The following is a 22,570-nucleotide window of genomic DNA, read 5'->3' as shown; positions in this document are numbered from 1 at the left end:
TCTGGCAGCCAATGCCCGATCCTGGACTTACATCTCCTGGCCCATCGCAAAAGCCTCTTCTCCCCTCACCCGGCCTCTCTTCCTTCCACTCTGGCTGACCCCTCCCACCACCACTGCTAAAGGTATCTTCCTAAAGAACAGCGCAGATCGTAATAGTACTCCCCTGCTCAACAGCCTTCTATGGCTCCCCATTGACTCCTGAAATAAATACCAACTCCTCACTGTGGTGTTAAACCTTCCTGTGACAGAGGTCTGTTTGTTTTGTTTTTCCAGCATTCCTTTTCTCTTCCTTTGGTAACTCCATCCTCAGTGGTTTTCTTAGGGGGCTGGGAAATCACACCTCCCCACCTTCGTGTGCAAGTGGTTTGGGGGCTACCCACAATTCCAGGTCCAGGAGGAGGGTGTGTGAGCCAGGTTGGGCTGCTGAGTGTGCAACATTCCCCCAAACAAGGAGTTGGTTTAGAGTTGGCCGCATGACCCAGGTCAGGACATCCACGGCCAACCCCAGGTCCCTGGCTGGAACTATGGAGAAAGAGGGTCTCTCTCTCTCGCTCTCTCGCTCTCGCTCTGCTGTTGCTGCCAGGCTGAAAAGATGCAGGTAAGGAATTGCTGAGGGCCCTCTTGCCACCACAAGGGGAGAGTCAACACTGGGGAAGCAGAGCTGTGAGATCAAGAAAGAACTGGTATTTAAAATATCTTTAAGTCCCTGGATACATCTGTTCCTGAAGCCAGTGCTACCCACCCACTACATCTCTATTTCTTTAGCTTTAAACTAGTTTGAGATGAGTTTCTGTCACTGGCAGCCAAAGGCATTCTAATTAATATAGCAACCAACAATGGGATCCAACTTCTGCTTCCAGCTTTCCTCCGACTCTTTTTCTACACGTCTCTGTGCTTCTGAGAAAACGGCCTGCTGAGCAGTCAGTGAAGCATACCCCACATTCCAGCCTCTGCGCCTCTGGTCCTGCCGTTTCCTTGACCTGAAACGCCCTCTTCACGTTCCTGCCTCCCGAAACTCTGCGCCTTCTTTAAGGCCTTTCTAGGCAGGTCCCTCTTCCATGACAATGTCATATATGGCTGTCATTTCTTTACTTTCTGCCCTTACAATACTCTTAAAGAACTTATCACCCTTCCTTGAATTCTGGTCATTTGTCCATCTCCTTTCCCTTCTCAGAGACAGGGACTCAGGGGACCGGGAGACATTCTTGTTCAGCTCTTCCTAAGCACCATGCGTGGCACAGAACAGAAACTCAGTAAAGTCATCTTTACTGTAGTCATGGTGAAGCACCCAAGACTCACTCATCTGAGGCCTTGCCTTTGGGACAGATGTTCTGCCTGACCCTGCATCCATTATCCCATCTCTTCATACCAGCACTGACCCCAGTTTTCCTTTGGGGAACACTCCATTTTCGTTCTCATTCTTCAGACTTAGGCAGAGCTCATCCCCACCTCTCTCTGGCTCCACAGACGGCCTGTGACCCAGATCTGGCCAAACAGGGCACTGCACACTCTTAACCATAGTGTTTATCTAAGGGTTGGATATGTGACAAAGGCCAATGTGATTCAAACCTAGAACTTTTGCTGGAACTATCGAGAAGGAGACACTACTCGGGATTAGAAAACTAGTGGAACTTGTCTGTGCAGCTGAGGCCACCGGGAAGAGAGGTTCTGCCTGACATAAGCAGCAAACATAAAGCAAGACAGAGCCAGAGATAGAGGCAGATGCCTCATCTCATTTGTATCCTGGATCCAGCCACGCCTGAAGCCAACCCTACTCTGTACTTTTTAGATGCATGAGCCAATAAACTCCCAGTGAATTGAGCTTCTGTCACCTGCAATCATGAGTCTCCACTGAGACAAGTTCCAGGTCTTTCTCCCCATCCGTATGCCTCCTCCGGAGCAAGCACATCAGGTGGTCTTTACATATTTAGTCATCAAGTAACCGAGGGCAGGACTTGTTCTCCACCTTGTCACCACCCCTTCTTCCTCCCCTGCACACCCCCAACTCTTACTCTAGCTAAGATCCACCCATCCTTCACATCTCAGCTTAACTATTACTCCCAGGAAGATCTTTCCTGATACTCCCAGAAAAAGAAACAAAATTAGGTCTCCCCCTAACACCTGGGCCTCATAACACCTCAGGTTTCCCTTCATAGCACTTCTCACAGTTGGCACTTGCATAATCATTGGTGAAATTAAGTTTTCTATGTCCGTCTCCCCCCAAAACTGCAAACATTGCACCAGGCCAGACATTGGCTCATTTGCCACTGAACTCTCAGGGCCCAGCACAGAGCCTGGCAGGGTAGGTGCTCAGTAAATGGCCACTGAATTAATAAATCTACCGACACAACTCAGGAATCAACTGCAAGACCGTGTCTCCCATGATTCTCAACTTGAATGAAAACAGTGGAACCACATCTCTTACGAGTACCCGGTGCATTAAAGGAGTGTTCCAGAGGGAACTGGCCTTGGAAAGGCTTGAAGAGAAATTGCCTCTGCGTGCAACTGCACAGGGGTATTAGCATATTGAACTTGATCAGAAAGCCCAACACAATTTGTGATTCATTACTGGAGACCCTAGCCACGCCCTGAAGCAAATGTCAAATTTCACACATTTAATGAACTCCATACTTGAAATATGTGGCCTGTAAAATCTGATTTACACTGCTGTTAAAATCCTTGGTGCCTAAAAAGGAATGTGAAAAGTATGTATTTGTGCTTAGAGAAGGGGCTTTTTTTCCCCTAAGATATTAATTCACTCCAAGGCATATAAACGTTCCCTAAAGCATTATTTCAATTGCAATATTTCTTTCAGCACCTCAAATTTAGTTACCAACTTTTGAGAAGAGTGGCTGTGTTAGGTTACACGCGGGTGGAAAAGCGCCACCATGTAATTGTCAACTCTCTGCAAGGTAAGCTGAGTTGACAGCTGGGCTGGGGACAGCCCCAAACAGGCAGAGCAGAGCTTACCTGGCACTGTAATTAAGACCTGCCTTAAGTCAACACCGACTCGGCCCCGCGGTGCTTGGCAAGATGGATTTTTTTTTCCCCAAGTCAGCCACAGCCGTGTTTATTTATTGGATGCTAACACCTGGTGTTCCTTTCGTCGTTGGTTCGCGGACGTTTCAGGTTCGATACCGTGGGGAGGTGGAGCTGCCAGCGGCGTGACAGAGGGCCGCCCTCTGCGGAGCTCCAGAGAGCGGAGGCGACACACAGCAACATTCTAGAACATCTTCCAGAGGGAAAAAGGAACCTCGAACCCCGTTTTCGCGCTTTACTGGCGGGGAGAATTCTGCCGCGATCCCAGGGAGTGCGAAAGCATGGCAGCCGCCGCCCCCTTGGCTCCGGCTTCCGGAAGACTAGGGCTCGACTCTGATTGGTCTTTGCCCACTCTTCTCTCGCCAGTGATTGGTTGAAGGGTGGGCGTGCATCCTAGCACTGGCCAATGAGTTGTAAGAAGACTTCCGGGGTAAATTTTCAAAGCTGATCAAAAGAGATGGTCTGGAAGAGTGTCCTCATTTTCCTAAAGTTCCACCGGAGATCCTAAGAGTCACCCCGGTGTGGAACTGAGCGCTTTCATTTGACAGAGTAGGAAGGGAAGCCTGCAGTGGTGACAGTCTTGACCAGAGAGTTCAGTAGGAAAGCCAAAATTATTACCGTAGGGGACATGTGTTATTCTTTGACACCCAAGCGTTCATTTGCGCTTTCTCCTGGGGAAAACAAAAGCAATCCTCTTGGGGAATTACTTCTTCCCTGTAGCAGACCGTCTTGGAGGAACTGTCAATCAAAATACCGGCTGGGCGTGGTGGCTCACGCCTGTAATCCCAGCACTTTGGGAGGCTGAGGTGGGAGGATCGCTTGAGGCCAGGAGTTTGAGACCAGCCTAGGCAATGTAGCAAGACCCTGTCTCTACAAAAAAAAAATTTAAAAATTAGCCAGGTGTGGTGGTCCCAGCTACTTGGGAGGCTGAGGCAGGAAGGATCACTTTGGGCCCAGGAGGTCAAGGCAGCAATGAGCTATGCTAAGGCCAGTGCACTCAAGCCTGGGTGACAGAGTGAGACCCTGTCTCAATTAAAAAAAAAAAATACCCTACTATATGACTCCACCTTGGCCCATCAGATTCTCACATGAGGATGCTGACTCTTGAATGATGCAAGGTGGGGGTGGTGGGGCAAAAGAGCTGGAGGTGAGATATAATAAAAAGAGAGAGAGAGAGAGAGAGAGAGAGAAAACAAGTTGCAGGGATCTGGCTGCATGGTGCATTAGCTCCTGCCACCTGTGTCCCCAGCATGTCCAAACCAAAGTTCCAGTCTGTGAGCCACACCATAACCTGGCAATAAATCCCTTCTCCTTTTTTGGCTTAACTCTGCCAGTGCTGATTTCTGTTTTGTGCAACCAGAGAGCTATAACTGGATAATAAGTTCATGCACCATGCCAGGCATGTCACATACATCACCGTATTTATTTCTCCCAACAAATATTATATCAACTACAGGAGGGTGCTGATGGGGGTGGGTACGCATGCACACAGACATATACCCATTTTACAGATGAAAAATCTCAGGCTCAGAGTGTAATGTTTGCCCAGCATTACACAGTTAATAAATTGCCAGGCCTGGAATCTAAGTGTATCTTATTCTCCTTGTCTGTCAGATGAGTTTAATTCCACTTAGCCCACAAGGTTATAGTGAAGATTCAACAAGTTAATACAGGTGCAAGCCTGGAACCCAGCATCCACACTCACATTTGGAAGATGCATGGCCTTCAGAAGTCTCTTTCTTTCAGAGGCATTCTCTGGGCCAGGGGAGAGTCTCTTAAGAATTAAAAGAGCTTTCTCATGGTTGACCTAGGTACCAAAAGCCACAGCCCTGGACTTGGAGAAAGAAACCAGTTGTATTTGGGGTAAGCAATGTGGTCTGGGGTATGAGCCATATTCTTGACGTCTCTGGCTATGGGAACCCATGATCCTGGGATCTGGAATCTCTCAACATGACACACAGCAGGTCCACTCTGCATACTTACCTCCAAGAGCCAGAGTGCAGCTCACTGCCTGGCATGCTGGGGACAGACCCAGGGGTAAATAGATGCCTTCCTACTGGGTAATAATATCTACCTCCTGCCACTCCTCAGCAACAGCTGCCATTACTCTTCTTTCTGTTCCTAAATACTCTGAACCCTTCCTGCGACAGGGCATTTTCATGTGCTATTTCCTCTGCCTGGAACCCTTTTTCCTCATATCCATGAATGCTGGCTTCTCTCAACTTTCAGATTTCAGCTTGAGAGCCACCTCCTCAAGGAGGCCCTCCCTGACCACCAAGTCTAAAATAGCCTTGCACACTCACCAGTCCCCAACCTCCCCTCCCCACTCTGGTCAGTCTCCATAACGGCATCCTAATTTCATCCTAGTATCCATCACTGTACAATGCAATTACCTTATTTGTTTACTTCACTTACTTCACATTTGTTGAACACCCACTATGGGCCACCTTTTTCTAGGCACCCAGAATAGCAAATAATTAAAAGCCCCTGACCTCACAGAGCTCACATTTTAGCAAGCAAGACTAAGGCTAAATGCCTGAGGACAAACACAGAAATATAAGGGCTAGGAAGTGACAGGGCTGCAGTGTCAGATAGGGAGGTGAAAGAAAGTATCTCTGAGAAGGGACATCTGGACAAAGACCCAAAGGAGGCCCGTTTGTTTCTGTCCTGTCTGAGATAGACATTCCATAAGAAAGCAGGGCCCGTGAATGTCTAGATTGTGGCGTCCCCGGTGCCTGGAAGTTGCCCGGCACCCAGTAGGTACTCAACAGATACGCATGCAGTAGACCTTGAACGGTGCCTCCAGACAGCTTGGGGCTCTCTTCCCCCGGGGTGATGACATCCCTGCAACGACTCATGGTTCGAAGCCTCTACCCTATCCTGAGGTTGGCTCTGCTCTTAATTGGAAAGTGGGAGCAGCCACAATGACAGCGGCTTGCAAATGTGGCAATTCCCCGGGAACTGCTATGTCAGGGATGAAGGTGAGGATGGTCCCTGGGAATGATGGGAGGCAGATAAATGGAGCATTCATTCGTCACCAGCTTTGGCATTTCTCAACCTCCTGTGACATGCCATGAAAGAATGTGGCTTGCCGGAGAGACGGGAGGCTGTTGCTTTTACCAGGAGCCTTGAAGTTGAATCGATTATAGCTCAAAAGAGGCAGCAGCCGCCTCTAAGTCAACGGACCTGTGCGCCAGTGCTGGCTCCACCTCTTACAAGCTGTCTGACCTTGAGCAAGTCAGTCACCACATGTCTTAAAGCCTCCTCCACAGAAAAGATAATGAAAGTGTCTCCCTTTGAAAAGAGTCTGCAGGTAAAGCATTTTGCATCCAGCCATCACTGCTGTTGAACCAAGACCCCACAGATTTGATGCAAATTAAAACCACAATGACATACCACAACACACCCGCTGGAAGGGCGACAATTTACACTATTAACAGATAGACAATGAGAGATAATGAAAAGGCAAGCTACAAGCGGGGCGAAATTTTCACAAATCGCTTATCCAGCAACATACTTGTAACCAGAAATTTATAAAGAACTCCCAAAACTCAACGGTAAGGAAACAATCTAATTTTTAAAATAAGCGAAAGACATGAACGTTTCACCGAAGAAGATGTGTGGATGGCAAGCAAGCACCTGAAAAGATGTTTAATATTGTTAGCCATTAGGGAAATGCAGTTTAAAGAGATACCACTGCACACCTATTAGAACGGCTAAAACAAATAACACCGACAATGCCAAGTGCAGACGAGGATGTAAGACAACTGCAACTCTCGAATACAGCTGGTGTGAAACGCGGTACAGCCACTCTGGAAAACCATTTGGCAGGGTCTTAATAGCTTTATTGAGATATAAGTTACATGCCACAAAATTCACCCATTTAAAGTATATAATTCAATGGTTTTTAGTAAGTTTACACAGTTGTACAACCCTCCCCAAAATCTAACTTTTCAATATTTTATCACCAAAAAGAAACTCGGTACCCATTAGCAGTTGCCCCTTCGTCCCTCTGTCCTCCTCAGACCCTGAAAGCCACGAATCCATTTGTCTGTCTGGATTTGCCTGTGCTAGATATTTCGTAGGTGGAATCGCACGCCTGCAGTCTTTGGTGTTTGCCTTCTTTAACTTAGCGTCGTGTTTTCAAGGGTCACCCACGCTGTAGCCCATATCAGTACTTCGTTCCTTTTTGTGGCTGAGTAACATTCCATCGTGTGAATATACCATTTTTTATTTATCCATTTATTAGTTGACGGAGACCTGGGGTGCCTCCACTTTTTGCTCTTATGAGCATTACTACTATAAACATTTATGTGCAATTTTTTGTGTGGACGTTCTCATTTCCCTTGGGTTCATGCCTAGGTGTGGAACTGCTGGGTTATACGGAAACTCTGCATTTAACCCCTCGAGGAGCTGCCACACTGTTTTCTAAAGCCGTCACACCGCGGTACATTCCCACCAGAAGTGTATGAGGTTTCTGATTTGTCTACATCCTTGCCAAAACCTGTGTCTTTTTTATTAGAACCAGCCTAGTGAGAATGAAGTGGTCTCTCACACAGTGAATCAGACACTTTCCATATGACCTCCATGGAGGTCTCGTGGGCGTAAACCTACGTAAAAATTCATCAACTACTCATTTAATATTAGCCTACTAAATACTCTCTGCTGTATGTATGCTATACTGACATTTTTAAAAATGAAAAGACAACGTAAGATGAAAAACTAAAGGATTCGAGGAAAATGAAGGTGGATGAAATAAGGAACGCAAAAAAAGGAAGACGAATGAAAGGAATAATGTGCCTTTGGCCAGATCGTGCCTTGTGTGTTCCCAACGATCACTCTCACCAGACGGTGAGTTCACACCTCGCACCTCTGGCATCCAATTAACTTTAAGTGGATGGTAAGTGAATGGCGTAACGCAAGGAGAAGGGCTCCTTGTTACCGCACATCTTTCTCCTATTTCTCCCTTCCTGCCCCAGAAACAGAACATTGGTTTTCATCAGGGTTCTCAGTAAAAGGCTACATTTCCCAGCTTCTTTGCAAGCCAGGTGTGGTAATGGGGCCGTTTGCCTAAGGTGTCAGCAGAAATAATGTGTGGAATTCTCTCTCAAGGGAGAGGGCCCACTCTCTTTCCTCCTTCCTGCTGCCTGGACTTCAAAAACGAAGGCTGGATCTCCAGCAGCCATCCTGAACCACGAGATGGTGGCAGCAGCCTTGGGACAGGAGAGCGGAGAGCTGAGGCAGCCTCAGTTTCCCATGACAGTCCAAGCCAGCACACCTCCCCTGGGCCTCCTAAACCCAGGCTTCTTTTCCTTCTGTCTTCTTTAAACTACGTTGTTTGCGAGTTTTCTGTGATATCACAACTGGATGTTTTTTTCTCACAGATACATCCTCTGTCAAAATGCAACCACAGAACATTTTTAGGTGCTGCGTGGGCCTGGTTCAACCTCAGCCTTTGTGTCTTTTCTTTTCTCATCTGCAAAATGGGGATAATGACATCTGCCCCGTGGGACTGTGAAGTGTAGGTAGAAAAGCACTTTGCAAATGTAAAAAGCCAGAAAAAGGCAAGGCTCACGTTGTCCAGTCAGGTTCCTGAATCTTCCAGAAACTACGCTTAAAACTCAAGGACTTATTGCCACTAAACTGTACAATTAAAAATGGTTAAAATGATAAACTTTGTTATGTATATTACCAGAATTCAAAAAAAAAACAGAAAAACTCAAATGCCACAAAGGTTTACTGAGCCCCAACCATGGGCCAGACGCCCGGCTGGCTGAGGACAAAACCGGAAGCCAGTTCCGCCCGAGTGTCCCTCTGGGTCCTGGGAGAGCAGACGCAGTGAAGCACTCCCTCCCCCTCACTTCTCTCAAGGTCTGCGATTTATTTTTTAAAACCCAACCAAATTCTGCCTTATATTCTATTAACGAATTTGTTGTCTTAATGTAGAAAAAAGTTTTAAGCGATCGGCCAATTCTATTACTTACTTTCGTTCTCCCTTCCAAAACCCTGAGTAAATGGATCTGGGGAGCTACCCTCAGCTTCCTCCTTGGGCTCCACACACCCCGCTCCAGAGGGAAGCCCAGCCCGGCTTCTCAGAGGCAGGTTCACTCCCAACTCAGAATAAAGGCTGGGGCCGCAGGACCCAGGGCAAGCTCGCAAAGGCAGAGCGCCCCCAAATCGGTAGAAGGTACGTGGAAAGATGCGAGGTCGGATGTTGTCTCTGTCCCCAAACTTTGAAATCTTCTAAGAACTCTAGCCAGATGGTGACTGCAGTGTTTGGGGAAAACATGCGTAGAAACCCATTTCGATGACGGACTTCCCTCCGTAGATAGAGGCCTGGAGTGACAGTAACAGCACCTTTTCTGTATCTGCGCCGCCCCCAGCGCCACCAGCCTCACTGTGATCCTCACGAGTGAGGGTCCCGCTCCCGACACCCAGCGAGGAAGCTCAGAGGACTGGCCCGTATCCCTCGGCTAGTTAGTGGGGGAAACGACGCTCCAACCAGGACTGTGTCAGTCCCAGCTGCTCCTGTCCCAACTCCAGCACATCCCCCTAAAGTGACATTGCATTTATTTCCACTCCCACCAGTGCGCAGAAGAAAGGTCGAGATTCCTCTCGGTGCCTTCCTCGAGCACGAGCCGGGCCATTTTAGAGCAGAAGCCTCCGCGTCTGCCCGAGCCAGCCCGGCGCTCGGAATTTCTCCGGCCTGATTTTCTCTAATTCGGGTGGTGATGAGCTGCCTAATAAAATTATGCTAAGTTATGTGCATAAAGAGTAGCATCTTAAACTCTAATTATTGGCCACGTCTTTGAAGAATCCCTGTGCAATTTCCAGGGTAATCAACTCACCTCTTTCTTTGGGCCTGATTAGCTGTTTGGGCCAATTTAAGCCCCCACTGCTAGCCCCACTCGAATCAATAGGGTTCTGGATGTCGTTAGCTGCTCCAATTGCCTTTTTAAAAATCTGTTTCACATAAAAGGACAAATGAGAATGAATATTTTGGCCATCTTTAAGACACTAACTGCATTCTTTTCCACAGCCTGTTCTCGTTATTCTTTCTTTCTTCAGCAGGAATTTGAACACAGCCTGGGCTCCTGCAGCTCACGACTACAAAAGGCTTCGTCTTCGAAATTTGACCCGAGTGGGCACATTCAGGAAATGTGGCAGCTTCGAAGAACATGACCCAGTTAATTTTTCTCTGCCCATTTCTGTGTCTCTTCCTCCAGACTCACCTCCCAGTTCTAGGTGGCGGTTTACGCAGCCTGCGTCCCGGGACTCTCGAATGGGCAGTCACCTCTGCCAGAGGCACCCCAGGCTGCAGGCTGGACAGAGACCCTTCGCGTTATCCGCTGGAAAAGCAAGAAGAAACTCCATGCAAGGACTGGCTGTGCTTTTTTATTTACTAGTGTGGCTTATGTCAGTCGGACCGTGCAGACTCGCTGCGTGCGGGGGCGGGGGGGTGCCAATGCAAGGGCTTTTACCTGAGCCCCCGTGGACACTGACGTGGAAATGAGACCGGGCGGGGCTGGGTCAGTGAGGCAGGGCCCTTGGGTGTAGTTCAAGCATAAAGGGCTGACTTGAATAACGCTTGCTCAATTCTGCTATGGGACTCTCAGCCTGAGTGCCCAGGCCCTACCTAGCTCCCTGACCTCATCTCCGTTCTCCTCCTCGGTCTCAGCACTCCAGTCCTGTGCCCCTCCAACATGCCCCAGCCTTTCCTGCCCCGGGGCCTTTGCACACACCACTGCCTGAATGCCACTGCCCCCGGATCTCTCCACAGCTCCCTCCTTTGCACCCTTCAGGGCTCTGAGCCAGTGGCCCATCCCCAGAGGGCCCCACTCTGACTCTGGTCACTTTCCCCACCCTTATTCTTACCTGGCTGTCACCCTCTGCCTGACACTTGCCCTGTTTTTAATCATCTTAGGAGGTTCCATCTCCACCTGATATTAGAGCACACATCTGTTTCTTGTCTCTCTCTCATACAAGAATACAATCATGATGCAGGCAGGGCCTGTGCCTATCCAGTCCCCTGCCACACCTCCAGCCCCAAGAACAGTGTCTCACACACAGTAGGTGCTCAGTAAATATTTGGTAAACGAAGGAATGGAGATGTCAGCATATTCTACATGCCCCCTACTCACCCACCCCTTTTTCTTCTGGACTCTGCAATCTTTCTCAAAGGAAATAGAAAATAGTCCTGGGTTTATCTGGACCTGATAAAAGAAACAGTGCTTAAATCTCTTCAAAATGGACAGCAGAGGATTAGAATACCAAGTTCTTAGTGTGAGCAAACAGAACCTGGGGCTAAATACGGAGAAATGAGATCTGGCTTGTCATCAAGCAAAGGCTGTGGGGCCAGTGACTTCACATGTGACTCAGTCACCCCAAATTTTAGAGGGAATCCATTTTGAGATCAAAACTGCAACATAGAAAGTGGAGGGTGGCTTTGTCTTGGCATCCCTGCGAGAAGGCAGGCTTTCTGAAAAGATGCTATGTTGCACATAGATGACCCATCCACAAAGGGGGGCAGGAGGGAAGGGGAGAAACCCCAGGGCTGGGCATATTTCTCAGCTAAAACTTTGGATGAAAACTGATCTGGGAATGCGTGATCCTCCAAAAATCCACCAGCCCCCGAAGTGCTTGAGTTACCCCTCCGACCACAGCCACATGGAGAATGAAATTAAATCCCACGGAAAGATTTGACTTTTTTTAACGTTATGCAATGTTTGGGTGAAAAAAAGGGGGGCGGGGAGGGATATCAGAAAAAAAAACTCATCTTTTTCCCAGAGTTTAGCAGAGCTATTTCTAGCTTTTAATGATACATTTCACCATCACTTCATGGGTAGTTTCGAGAGGCGCGAAGGCGGGACCGTTCTGTTATGTAACCCATTTGCAGTAGGAAATTAGCAAGTCCTGAATGAATTCTGTCACTGTGCTCCCACTTCTGGAAAGTTTGGAGAGACTACAGTTCTATTTTGAGGTGAGCAAATCCATCATTTATAGACCTCCTCACAAATACCGCAGGGTTTCAAGTCACCCTGAAAAGTTTCATAACAAAAACAGTTAAAGTACTTGGGATGTTGGAACATTTCGTCTCAAAACCTTATTAGCCTCATCAGTAAGCTGGGGAAAGGCTTCCTAGTTGCCAATTATTCAAAAATGCAAATGTCTAAGAGCAAATAAATATTCATCTCCCACACCCTCTCCCTGTTTTTTCTTTTTAAGTCCAGCAAAATATTCTGGTCAACAACATGAAAAGAAACGTCTGTTTTTCACAGCGCCGTTGGCCACGAAATGAGTTCTGAAGCTATGAAAGCAACGTCTTGAAACTCGGGGCAGCCGGGCACGCCGGGCCTGGCTGCTTGTTGAAAACAGGAAGCAGAAATGTCCTTCGGTCCTCAAGTTCCCCCTAGCGGCTCGGAAGGAGCAGCGTCTACACATTCACGGAATTTCACGGCAGGCAGAGGCAGGGGCCTGGCACCGCGCGGCCACGGCATGCACGTGTGGAAGGAAGAGCACTGTGGGCCCCGGCCTGTGACGGCACGTGTCTTCCTTTTGCCCAGGGGAGCTACGGGCTGGGAAACAGCTAAATGACAATTCTCTTTCTAATCGATAAAACTGAGAATGGCCCTTTCAACGGAGAGCCCACCAGAGGAAAGCAGCAGCCCGTGCTGCAAAGAGCTAGCGAGTAAGCCATTCGGCCGGCTGGATGCAAAACGTGTTTCCTGAGACGCAGGGGCCTTCGCCTTCGCGGGGCCCCTTTGCAAATGCAGACAGACAAGCGCTCAAACTGACACGTGCAGATATCAACCTCCATACTTTCGACGTTCTGGGCAGGATAATTCTTCCCGGCGGGAGCTGCCCTGCGCGCCGTAGTGGGATGAGCAGCAGCATCCCTTCCCTGCGAGCCCCTCTTCCCCCAGGCGTGACAACTGAAAATGTCTTCAGATCCCACAGGTCCCCCGAGGGACAAAATTGCCCTGGTTGAAATCACTGGATTAAATAAAACACGATGCCCCCTACTTCCTACACGATAGCTTAAAAAACTCTTTTGCCTAAAGCTGAAGTGACTGGATTCCTAGATCTTCCGTCCCTTGATTAAAAAACAAACTAAAAGCCCCAGATTCCGGAGTCAGCAAGTACTGTGTGCATAAATACAATGTGAATCTTACGGTTTTCATCTTATTCTCCATTTATAGCATTCACTTCTTGAAATTCTGACATGTCTGAAACGGACAACAGAACAGAATAATAAATAACATGCATCGATTTGGAGGTTTTTGCCAAAATCAAATGTTTTTTTTTTTTTAACTGGAAAAGAGTTCTTTACATGTTGCGTACCATGAGATAAGCACAAAATAGGAACATTATAATAAAACGTCCTCATTTTGACACCAGAATTCATGTCTCCGTACAAATTAAAGTAATCCCCCAAGGCAGAAAGTATACAAGCTTTATTGGGCAACAGCCATGGGCCACGCTGGCAAACAATGAAAGTAGAATCGCTCAGAAACACGAAAGATCACATGTGTGTCATCACAGAATCGAGAATTTAAGTCATCTGGAAGTTTCTACTAAATTAAAGCATACTGTACCAGAGCTCCCCTCTAATCAAAAACCGCTGTCCTGGTGAAAATTTGCAATGAGGATTACATGGAGAGAGATCTACTAATGAGGAAATCATGAACTGCCAGATGAGTTTACAATTAACCTCACTGCAACAAAATATAAATTAGCCACAATTTTTTTTTTTTTTGCAAATACCATGCCCCCCACCTGACCCAACAAACACAATAGTCACTGACATTCTCCAGCTATATTAACAGACTGCACCTCAAACCATGCTGTGACGGAGAAGACAGATTCACAGGTGACGCTGCTTTGGCCTGAGACGATGCTTCGGAGCACCAGGCGAGGTGTGCTGCTCACACGGTGGGATGCCTTGCAGTTCCATTCAAAAACGTGATTTTTTGTTTCAAGAAGAACTGGACATAATTCATAGGAATATTTTAAGTATATATAAACAACAAAAATCTTTACATTAAAAGAAGGGGGAGAAATAAAATCTGTTGTATTTACAAAGCTCCTTGTATATTTTTTAAATGAAAACAAAGCCGGGAGTGGTAGAATTTGAGTGTAAACCAAATATTTCTTCAGAAAACTTGAGAGGGTATCACACACTCACACGCACAACACAAACTTATGACAGAGGTTAAAGATACAAACAGCCGATAGGTGTCGGCTTTAAACAGGATGGAGCAGAAGACTGTGCAGGTCCCATCTGCAATTTTGGCAAAGGTTTAAAATGTTGCCCATAAAGGCATGAGTGCATGCCCATCCCTACCCCAGTAGGAACAAGGCAAAGTATAAAAACAAAAGTCTGGAGGAAAAAAAATGGGCATTAACATTTCAATTTCCAATGAGCACAAAATTCAAAATACGTTTAAAAATATTGTCAGTACAACCTACGTTTTCAGCAAGAATAAACTGAGGAAGTATCTGTAGAGAGATAATGGTATTTATTAATAATATTACTGCCAATAAACAGACAGGTTTCGCTCCAGAGGAGCAGGGCTGGGTTGGGGCATTAAGGATGCTCAGGGAGAACGGGAGAAACCCCAGTGCTCAGCCTGCCAGCTCCAGGGGCTGGGAACAGGTGGTTGCTCCAACTTTAAGACGCTCCCTGGATGCCTTCTGAACAGCTAGCGTCCTGCCACCTGTCTCATCAGGCGCCAAGGCCACACACGTGCACACACACGCTCTCTGAGTGTGGATCTCACCCCTCTCATTTTTGAGATTTTTTTCGATGTGGAGACTGTTGTTTTTTTTTTAGAGATATAAAAAAAAAAGGAAGGAAGGAAGGAAGGAGGGGGAGAAAAGAGACCAAACAGATCCTCTGTCCCCTACACAACCATCATCAAAGATATAAGAATAATAATAACAGAAGTTCTTACTCTGGCAGAAATAGCTAGTGTTGTCAGAGGGCACAGGGAGCTATGATTTTGCTTTAGGGAAAAGTGTTCAAACAGTGCTGGCCTGGAGGCCCCCTGACCTCAAATTAAATCGGCTGTCGGAGACTTAAGTCCCGTTGCGTTCTAAGGCGAGGGTGTCGATAGTGTAAGTTATGTCAGTTCTTTCCAGATTGATGAACCAAGGAAAAAGGTCAACTGAATCCTTATGCTTAAGGTTTACAAACTCAGGAGAGTGTTTTGCAAAACAGCTCAGGTTTCTTGTTTGTGTGTTTCTTAATCTTCTCCCCACAAATAAGATAACGCCCTGGAAGTGCCTGAGCGCTCCCGGGTTCTCTGTTGGGATCATGGTCCCATTTGTGCAGGTGAGGGTCGTGCACTCTCAACTGACGGAACGCCCCTGCCTCTGTGTCTCCGGTGTGTGAGACGCACGGCGTGTGCATTCCCAGACACCGGGGGACGCCCTGGCAGGTGGCATCGGCAAGGACGGATGGTCCTACAACATGGCAGTTTCCACTTGCGTTTCCCTGGACTGCCTCCACCCAAGTGTGGCTGAGATGACAGAACAAGGTTTGTGGAGGACACTGGTGTGTACCTTCGATGTCCAGGTACGGCTTTGTCAGCCTCTCTTGGAAGCTCTCTCCCTTCGAGATGTCAAGCAGTATCTTGAGTGTTGACTTTAAAAGTCAACTCGTGCACCTCAATCAAAATTGAGAATTAAGGAAAAGACCAGAGAGATCATCTTCTTTCCCTGTATCTGCTGGAAACATCTAAAATTTCTTAACAACGGTTCCACGTGACCCACCTGCAGAAGCCATCGCCTGTCAGGGTTTGTGAACTCAGAGCGGAACTATCTTAAGATGCCCAGTTTTGCAGGCTGACCTCCAAGAAAACAGAGGCTCGAAAGCTGTTGAGCATAATTTTCTTCTCCGCTACCTTTGAAGCCACATCAAATCACTTGGTGAAAAAGTCAGACTTGCTCGACCTTTCTGGAATTTTTGAACAAAGTTCCTACCCCTAAACAACCATTCATTCAGTGCAACCCATCTTTCCCGTAGACCTTTTCTCTCTGGCAGAAACGGCTGAATCCAACAGAGGCAAATACTGCAAAACTGCCAAATCTTATGACGAAATAGGAGCAGTGTCAACAGCCAATCCATCAGCACCTGCAACTTACTGTCATTTCGGAAAGTTTTGAAAGGGCAACACAAAATACAAGAGCATCTCAAGAGTGCTCCAAAGGCAAGGGACCGTCTGATTCTTGTGTCCCCAACTCTCCAAGAGCAGGTTTTTCCAAGGGTAGGTGGTAGGTCAGCCATCAGGCTGTAACATGCATCTCTGAAGCACACGCAAGTCATGTCATGCCAGAGGTTGAAGGGTATGTACCCACAAAGAATTAATCATAAATCCAAGCTATCAACCACACTCAGCTCTTGAACATCCACCAACTTAACCCTTATGGCATGCACATGTGGCTTCTGCAAGAGGTGACTTGAAAACCCAAGAATGCCTTGCTCTGCCACGTCCAATGCTTGCAAATGCCCTTCTTCCTCTGAAACAAGCAGCCATGGCCCTGTAAGAAACACACACGCATGGAGTCCATCCTGGTGGGGGAGATATCTTTATACCCGCTGGCTTTCAGCAAGTCCCTCTTGAAATCTACAGGCAGGGGAAGAGATCCCAGATCCCAGAGCTGCAGCCCGAGCCTCCTCCCTCGGGGCTCCCCGCTCGGCAAGCTGCCGCCGAGGGAGCGCCGCGAGATGCCCCTGCCTTTGTCGGTGTGTCCTCAGTAATTCCCCCTAACAGGAAACAGGTTTCTGTGGACGAGAAGCACCCCAGCTCCCTGACCTTTCCGCTCTGGACCCGGAGGATCTGAGTCACATCTGCCATGTTGTCTAAAGAATTAGTTGAGTCTCTTATCACACTGTCGACACATTTCGGGGCCGTTCAGTGGCACGTTTCCTGCTAAAACAACTCTGCTGAAAATGTCGGAGGGCGTCCTCAGACAGACACTGGCTTTGTAATCGTTGCCGGTCCCGACAAAGCAGGATCACGCGTCTGAAGTCCTTTTACGAGGTGGCAGGTGACGTTAACCCAAGAACTGCGGCTGTTGAATCGGATCAAGGAAACCCGGCTGGATTTGCGGTGCCCTCCCTCCCTCCCTGCCTCTCATTTGCTTGTAACCCAGGAATGCAAGGTGACTCGGATAACTAGGGCCGCCTAGAGAGGACATTCAGCATTTCCAAATGGAGATTATTGTTTGGATAACTTTTCACCAAATGTCACTGTCTTCTCCTCCCAACCCTACACTAAGCACTTTGTCTTTTTCTGACGCCACTTTGTAAGAGTGAGAAAGACTTAAAAGAGTACGCACACGCTAGGACTGTTAAAAAAACAAAACAGAAACAAAAAACAAGCCTTCTACAACCTTCGACTAGACAAAAACTTTTATCACACAGCAACAAAATTCAAGTCATAAGGAAGCTCGCACGGGACCCCTATATACCTCCCAGCTGAGCCACCCGTTTTAAGGTTTTCACGTTCACGCACATATGAATGACCGGGGGTTCAAACGGGCCTGAGTGGGCACCTTTTAGGAACCTCCCTCCCGTATACTCGGCGTTAGGACTGCGTTTACGTGCACGGGCTCGCCCCGTCAGAACCGCACGTGTTAGCAATTACTGCAAAATCCACAGGTGGTGGGTAACATAAATGGAGCTTGGACTCTGTCCATCAGGCAAGCGCAGAGACCCGGCCCGCTCCGCCAGCGCACGGCCTACGACGTGAGCTTCGAGTAGCTGGGGGGAGAGAACCGTCTTCGCAGGTACTTGAGGACGTAGAGGGGGAGGCAGCTGACCAGCGTGATGACGGAGACTTTCCACAAGAATGACAAGGTGGCAATGAAGTACACATCTGCAAGCGAACGGGAAGACAGCGGTGAGCAGGCGGGAATGTTCCAAAAGGCATGTGTGGTCCCGAAACAGGCAACACAGCTGTCAAAGGGAAAGCTGTGTCGCGGAACGAACCCACGGCTTCCTGGCGTTGGCCCTTCCCTCCCGCGACCTGGAAGGGAGGGGCTGCTGCTCAGGGCGCCACGCACAGCAGGCTCCATCTGGATTTCCTTTGCTCTGTCGTCGTAGCTTCCCCATACTCAGGGCGATGCTATTTTCAACAACTAGGAAAAGAAAACTGCGGGGGAAGAATACTCTCAGAGGTGTTTTTGATTTGAAACCTGGCAGTTGGATGGCCGGGCACGGTGGCTCACACCTGTAACCCTAGCACTCTGGGAGGCCAAGGCAGCAGGATCACTTGAGGTCAGGAGTTCAAGACCAACCTGAGCAAGAACAAGACCCCATCTCTACTAAAAAATAGGAAAAATGAGCCGGGTGTGGTGGTGTGTGCCTGTAGGCCCAGCTACTTGGGAGACTGAGGCAGGAGGATCACTTGAGCCTGGGAGTTTGAGGTGGCTGTGAGCTAGGCTGATGCCACGGCACTCTAGCCTCGGCAACAAGAAAGAAATCTGACAGTTGGAGATTCCTTCTAAACCCTGACCACCGGAGAGCAGAAAGTGACACTCAAATGCAAGTTTCTGCTTCCAGCAACTTCTTCCCTTTGTCGCAGTGACAGTCACAGACAGCGAAGGGATGGGTCTGGGCACGGTGCACAGTGGCCTGAGACCCCCGTCAGACACAGGATTACCCTTGGGGACTCTGACCGAAGGACAGGGCTGCTCCCTTTTCTGCAACATAGTGAGCCCAGGAGTTAGGAGGTCTTTTCGAGAGAGGAGTGACAGCTTGTGGTTTTCAACACAGCAGAGCCAGAGTAAGCCCCTTCCCCACTTCTTGAGCACAGGATGTGTAAATACAGCTAGTGCTGATGAAGCACCTACTAAGTGCCAGGCCCAGGGCTCAACCCACCATGCAGTTCTCCTGTGAGCCCCTTGCTCAGCGCTGTGGCTGGTCCAAGGTGAAGGCAAGCCAAGCTTCCTGAGGGCAGGGACCACATCTCTAGGATCCCACCAGGCCCAAGCCCTTAAGCACATAGTAGGTGCTCACAAAACCCTTTCTGAGAGACTGGGGACAAGTATGAAACTGTTCTAAAATCTCCCTTTTCATAGGAATGTTTCTTTCACCTTTACTGAAACCTTCTTCAGGAGCTTTGGAAGCTGAAAAAGAGTCATGGTCAAAGATGCTTCCACGGTGGGTGGCGTTTCTCAGCCTTTTTCTCATTATTATCCCTAAATAGCTCTTTCAGACATTTTTCCCCCTAATCGATCATCTCCATGAAATTTTAATGCCACAGGTATACTGTATATGTTTATAAAATTATACACGTATCTGGCACTTTATACACAAAGGGAGTGAGATTTGTTCACACCCGACCAAAGGCCAACATTTGCTTGCTGGGTGGCAGGGGCCACATCACCACCACTGAGAATGCCTCAGTGACAGAGGAGCCGCGGGCTGGAGAAGCCCTGGCCCTGCAGGCCGCCCACGGGGGTGTGGGTGGGGGCCTAGGACTGGAAAGTTCCCCGGAGGTTGTCTACCCTCAGCCGTGAAGAGACATGAGCATCTTAGCGGGGAGCAGCCTCAGAGCTGAGCTCCCCCAGCTGACAGAGGAGAAAACTCACGCTGAGGGTGTTTTGTTTTGTTCTGTTGAAGTAACACAGACAGAAACTGACATGCTTCTGTTGAAGAGGAAAGACGTGCATGAGGCTTTGCAAAAGTAAAGAAGGCTATTGGCTGCCGCCTAGCTGGGCTTTCAAGATGATGACCTCTGGCCCGGAAGTTACGAAGCTCAGACAGGCTTGAATTTGCCCTGTGCTTGGGAAAACCAAGATTAGAGTCCCACGAGACTATCCACAGCCCAACACAGAAAGTGCGGGGTCATCCGGACTGTGTTGACAGTTCATGACGCTGAGCTAGAAAGAGGTTTCTGGATAGGAACTAGAGCCCAGGTCAGCAGCACAGCGGTCCCCGCACGGCACAGAGGTCATCATCGCGGTGGCCCCACAGGGACTCGCGGCTCACAATTGCTCGGTGAGTATGAGCTGAACTGAACCAATCTGGCAATAGCAGGAAGCACGTGAGGGGTCAGCGTGGACAGCGAAAGACCCAGCGTGTCCGTCTGGAGACAGTGGCTGTCAGTGGGCAGCCTGGAGAGCTGGAGTCGCTGCTGCGGTCAGAAACATCCGCCCCCACAACCCCACTTCCGGGGGGTGCCCACGCTTTCCCATCTGTAAACTATTTCCATGACGTTTTTTATTTGGGGTTTGCGTGGGTCTCCACCAGCTGACCCTGTTTCCATCCCTCTGCAGCTTTGCTCACACCGGGCACACCTGCGCTCACCTACGCGTCTGCCGTGTGTCTTCCCCGCAAGAAGGGAAACTCCATGGCGAGCCCATCTCCATCCACCCCGTCTGCCGCTGTCGCCCTGGCACATAGCAGGTGCCCCTACATATCTGTGGGATGGGCGGTGCCGCTGCTCACAGCACTTGTCACCTCTCGGTTTGGTGGGACAGGGCAGCAGATTTCGCTCTGAGAGCCGGGAGACCCCTGGGGAGTATAGCGGGACAAAGCAGCAAGGAAGCGCCACGAGGGCAGGGTCCCGGGGCTCGCGCCTCCTTGTTGCCGCCTCTGGTCGCAAATCCACCCCTACCAGTTTCACCGACTGGACTTTAGACTAAGAGTTCATGGGAACAAAGGGTTTTTGTGACCAAAAAAAACCAAAAAGTTTGAAAAGTCATCAGCTAAAAAGGCCATTGCTGTCTCCTCCGGTTTCCCAGGGTGCTGGCCTGTCATTTATCAGAGTGAGACCTGGGCTCGACCTCCCCATAGCTCCGCGGGGCCCGGCTCCGTGGCCGGCTCACTGGAGAAACCCGTAACCGCCGGCTGAATTAAATGGATTCCCTCTGAGCCAGGTAGCTCTGCGTAGCTTAAAAAAAAAAACAAGGCCGGGTGCAGTGGCTCACGCCTGTAATCCTAGCTCTCTGGGAGGCCGAGGCGGGCGGATTGTTTGAGCTCAGGAGTTCGAGACCAGCCTGAGCAAGAGCGAGACCCTGTCTCTACTAAAATTAGAAAGAAATTAATCGGACAACTAAATATATATAGAAAAAATTAGCCAGGCATGGTGGCGCATGCCTGTAGTCCCAGCTACTCGGGAGGCTGAGGCAGGAGGATCGCTTGAGCCCAGGAGTTTGAGGTTGCTGTGAGCTACGATGACGCCACGGCACTCTAGCCCGGGCAACACAGTGAGACTCTGTCTCAGAAAAAAAAAAAAAAAACACTCTATGCTGAGAGCATGTCCCGTAGCCTCAACCACACACGCCAATGCACACCTGCCACCGTCCTGAGTAAGAAACCGCAGCAGCCGAGCGCGAAGGGACAAAGAGCCGGGGCCCCAGCGCCGGGAGGCACCTCCCTCCACGGGGTGGCCAGACCTCGGGGCCGAGACTCCGGGGCCTACGGACAGGCTTACATGCCCGGGGCTCTTACCGATGAACTCGTGGAGGAACACCAGGGAGGCGACGTAGCAGGCCAGGCTGAGCAGCTCGGCCACCGTCATGAGCCAGTGCCAGGTCTGGATGGTCAGCGCCACCATCAGCAGCTCGGTGAGGATGAGCGACGTGAAGGAGATGGCCACGATGTGCACGAACTCCGACTCGAACAGCAGCAGCGCCCCGTACATGATGGTGCTCCCTGGAAGGCAGCGCACGGCGTCCCCGAGAGCCTCCCCGCCATCGCTCCCCGCGACGGGACGCGCACCTCCGGCCCCTTTCTTAGTGTTTCCTTTCTACACGAAAGCTACCGCCTGCTACGGGAGGCCAGCGACCCGGCCTCTAGGGAGGCTTCGAACCTACACTTTTCCTATTTTCCTCTTTGATCTTGAGAATAAATAATCTACAACTGTAGAGAGAAAGGAGGAAACTCGCAAGGTGGGGGAGAGAAGGAGGGAGTGAGTTGATGAAGGAAACGGAAATTTAAATATGTTATTCAAAATGACAGAGGTAGCCAGTCACAAAAGGACAAGCGCTGTGGGACTCCACTGACAGGAGGCAGCGGAAGCAGTGGAGTCCCCGGGGACGGGCAGCAGGGTGGTGGCTGGCAGGGGCTGGGGGAAGCGGGGTCGTCGTTTCCTGGGTGTGGAATTTCTGTCATGGGAGACGAAAACGTTCTGGAGCTCGGCCTCGCGACGGCGCGAACATACCGGACACCACTGTGCCGGACGACGGTCAAGGTGGTAAGTTTTACGTTATAGTTCTTGACCACACACAAATGACAGGAGAAACACAGAGAGAAGCCAGAAGAACAGCAGTGACGCTGTCTCCTGTCCGTCAGAGACACCAGCAGCACGAGCAGGTGACTTCAAGGAGGCACCGGCAGACACTACACACGAAAATTCTTAAGGCGATTGCCTTTTACGAATGGGGCTGAGGATGGCAGAAGCAGGATGGAGGACCCACGACTGATCACCATAAACTCCTGCAGGACGGGCTTCTGTTAACAGGTGTACGTGTTACACTTTGATATGCTACTTAAAAACACCAACAAAAAATTTGTCAT

At 49.2% G+C, this 22,570-nt stretch overlaps 1 protein-coding gene across 2 annotated transcripts in view; it reads right to left on the bottom strand.

Annotated features, from left to right (window-relative positions):
- Window positions 1–17,440: 17,440 nt before the first annotated feature.
- ATP9A (ATPase, class II, type 9A) overlaps window positions 17,441–22,570 on the bottom strand; it is a 114,912-nt gene continuing 109,782 nt past the window's right edge. Inside the window, exons 27-28 of one of the 2 annotated variants that reach the window (XM_012656914.1) lie at window positions 21,503–21,706; window positions 17,441–17,921 (exon numbers count right to left, since the gene is read on the bottom strand). In XM_012656914.1, the coding sequence (XP_012512368.1) occupies window positions 17,785–17,921; window positions 21,503–21,706 (341 nt within the window). In that variant the 3' untranslated portion in view covers window positions 17,441–17,784. The remainder of the gene's footprint in view (window positions 17,922–21,502; window positions 21,707–22,570) is intronic. The other variant, XM_012656915.1, reaches the window with a different exon arrangement.

Source organism: Propithecus coquereli, unplaced genomic scaffold (assembly GCF_000956105.1).
Source record: "Propithecus coquereli isolate 6110/MARCELLA unplaced genomic scaffold, Pcoq_1.0 Scaffold527, whole genome shotgun sequence".
Lineage (NCBI taxonomy): Eukaryota > Metazoa > Chordata > Mammalia > Primates > Indriidae > Propithecus > Propithecus coquereli.
Note: the sequence above shows the minus strand (reverse complement) of the source record. Positions and strands in the feature narration are given on the sequence as shown.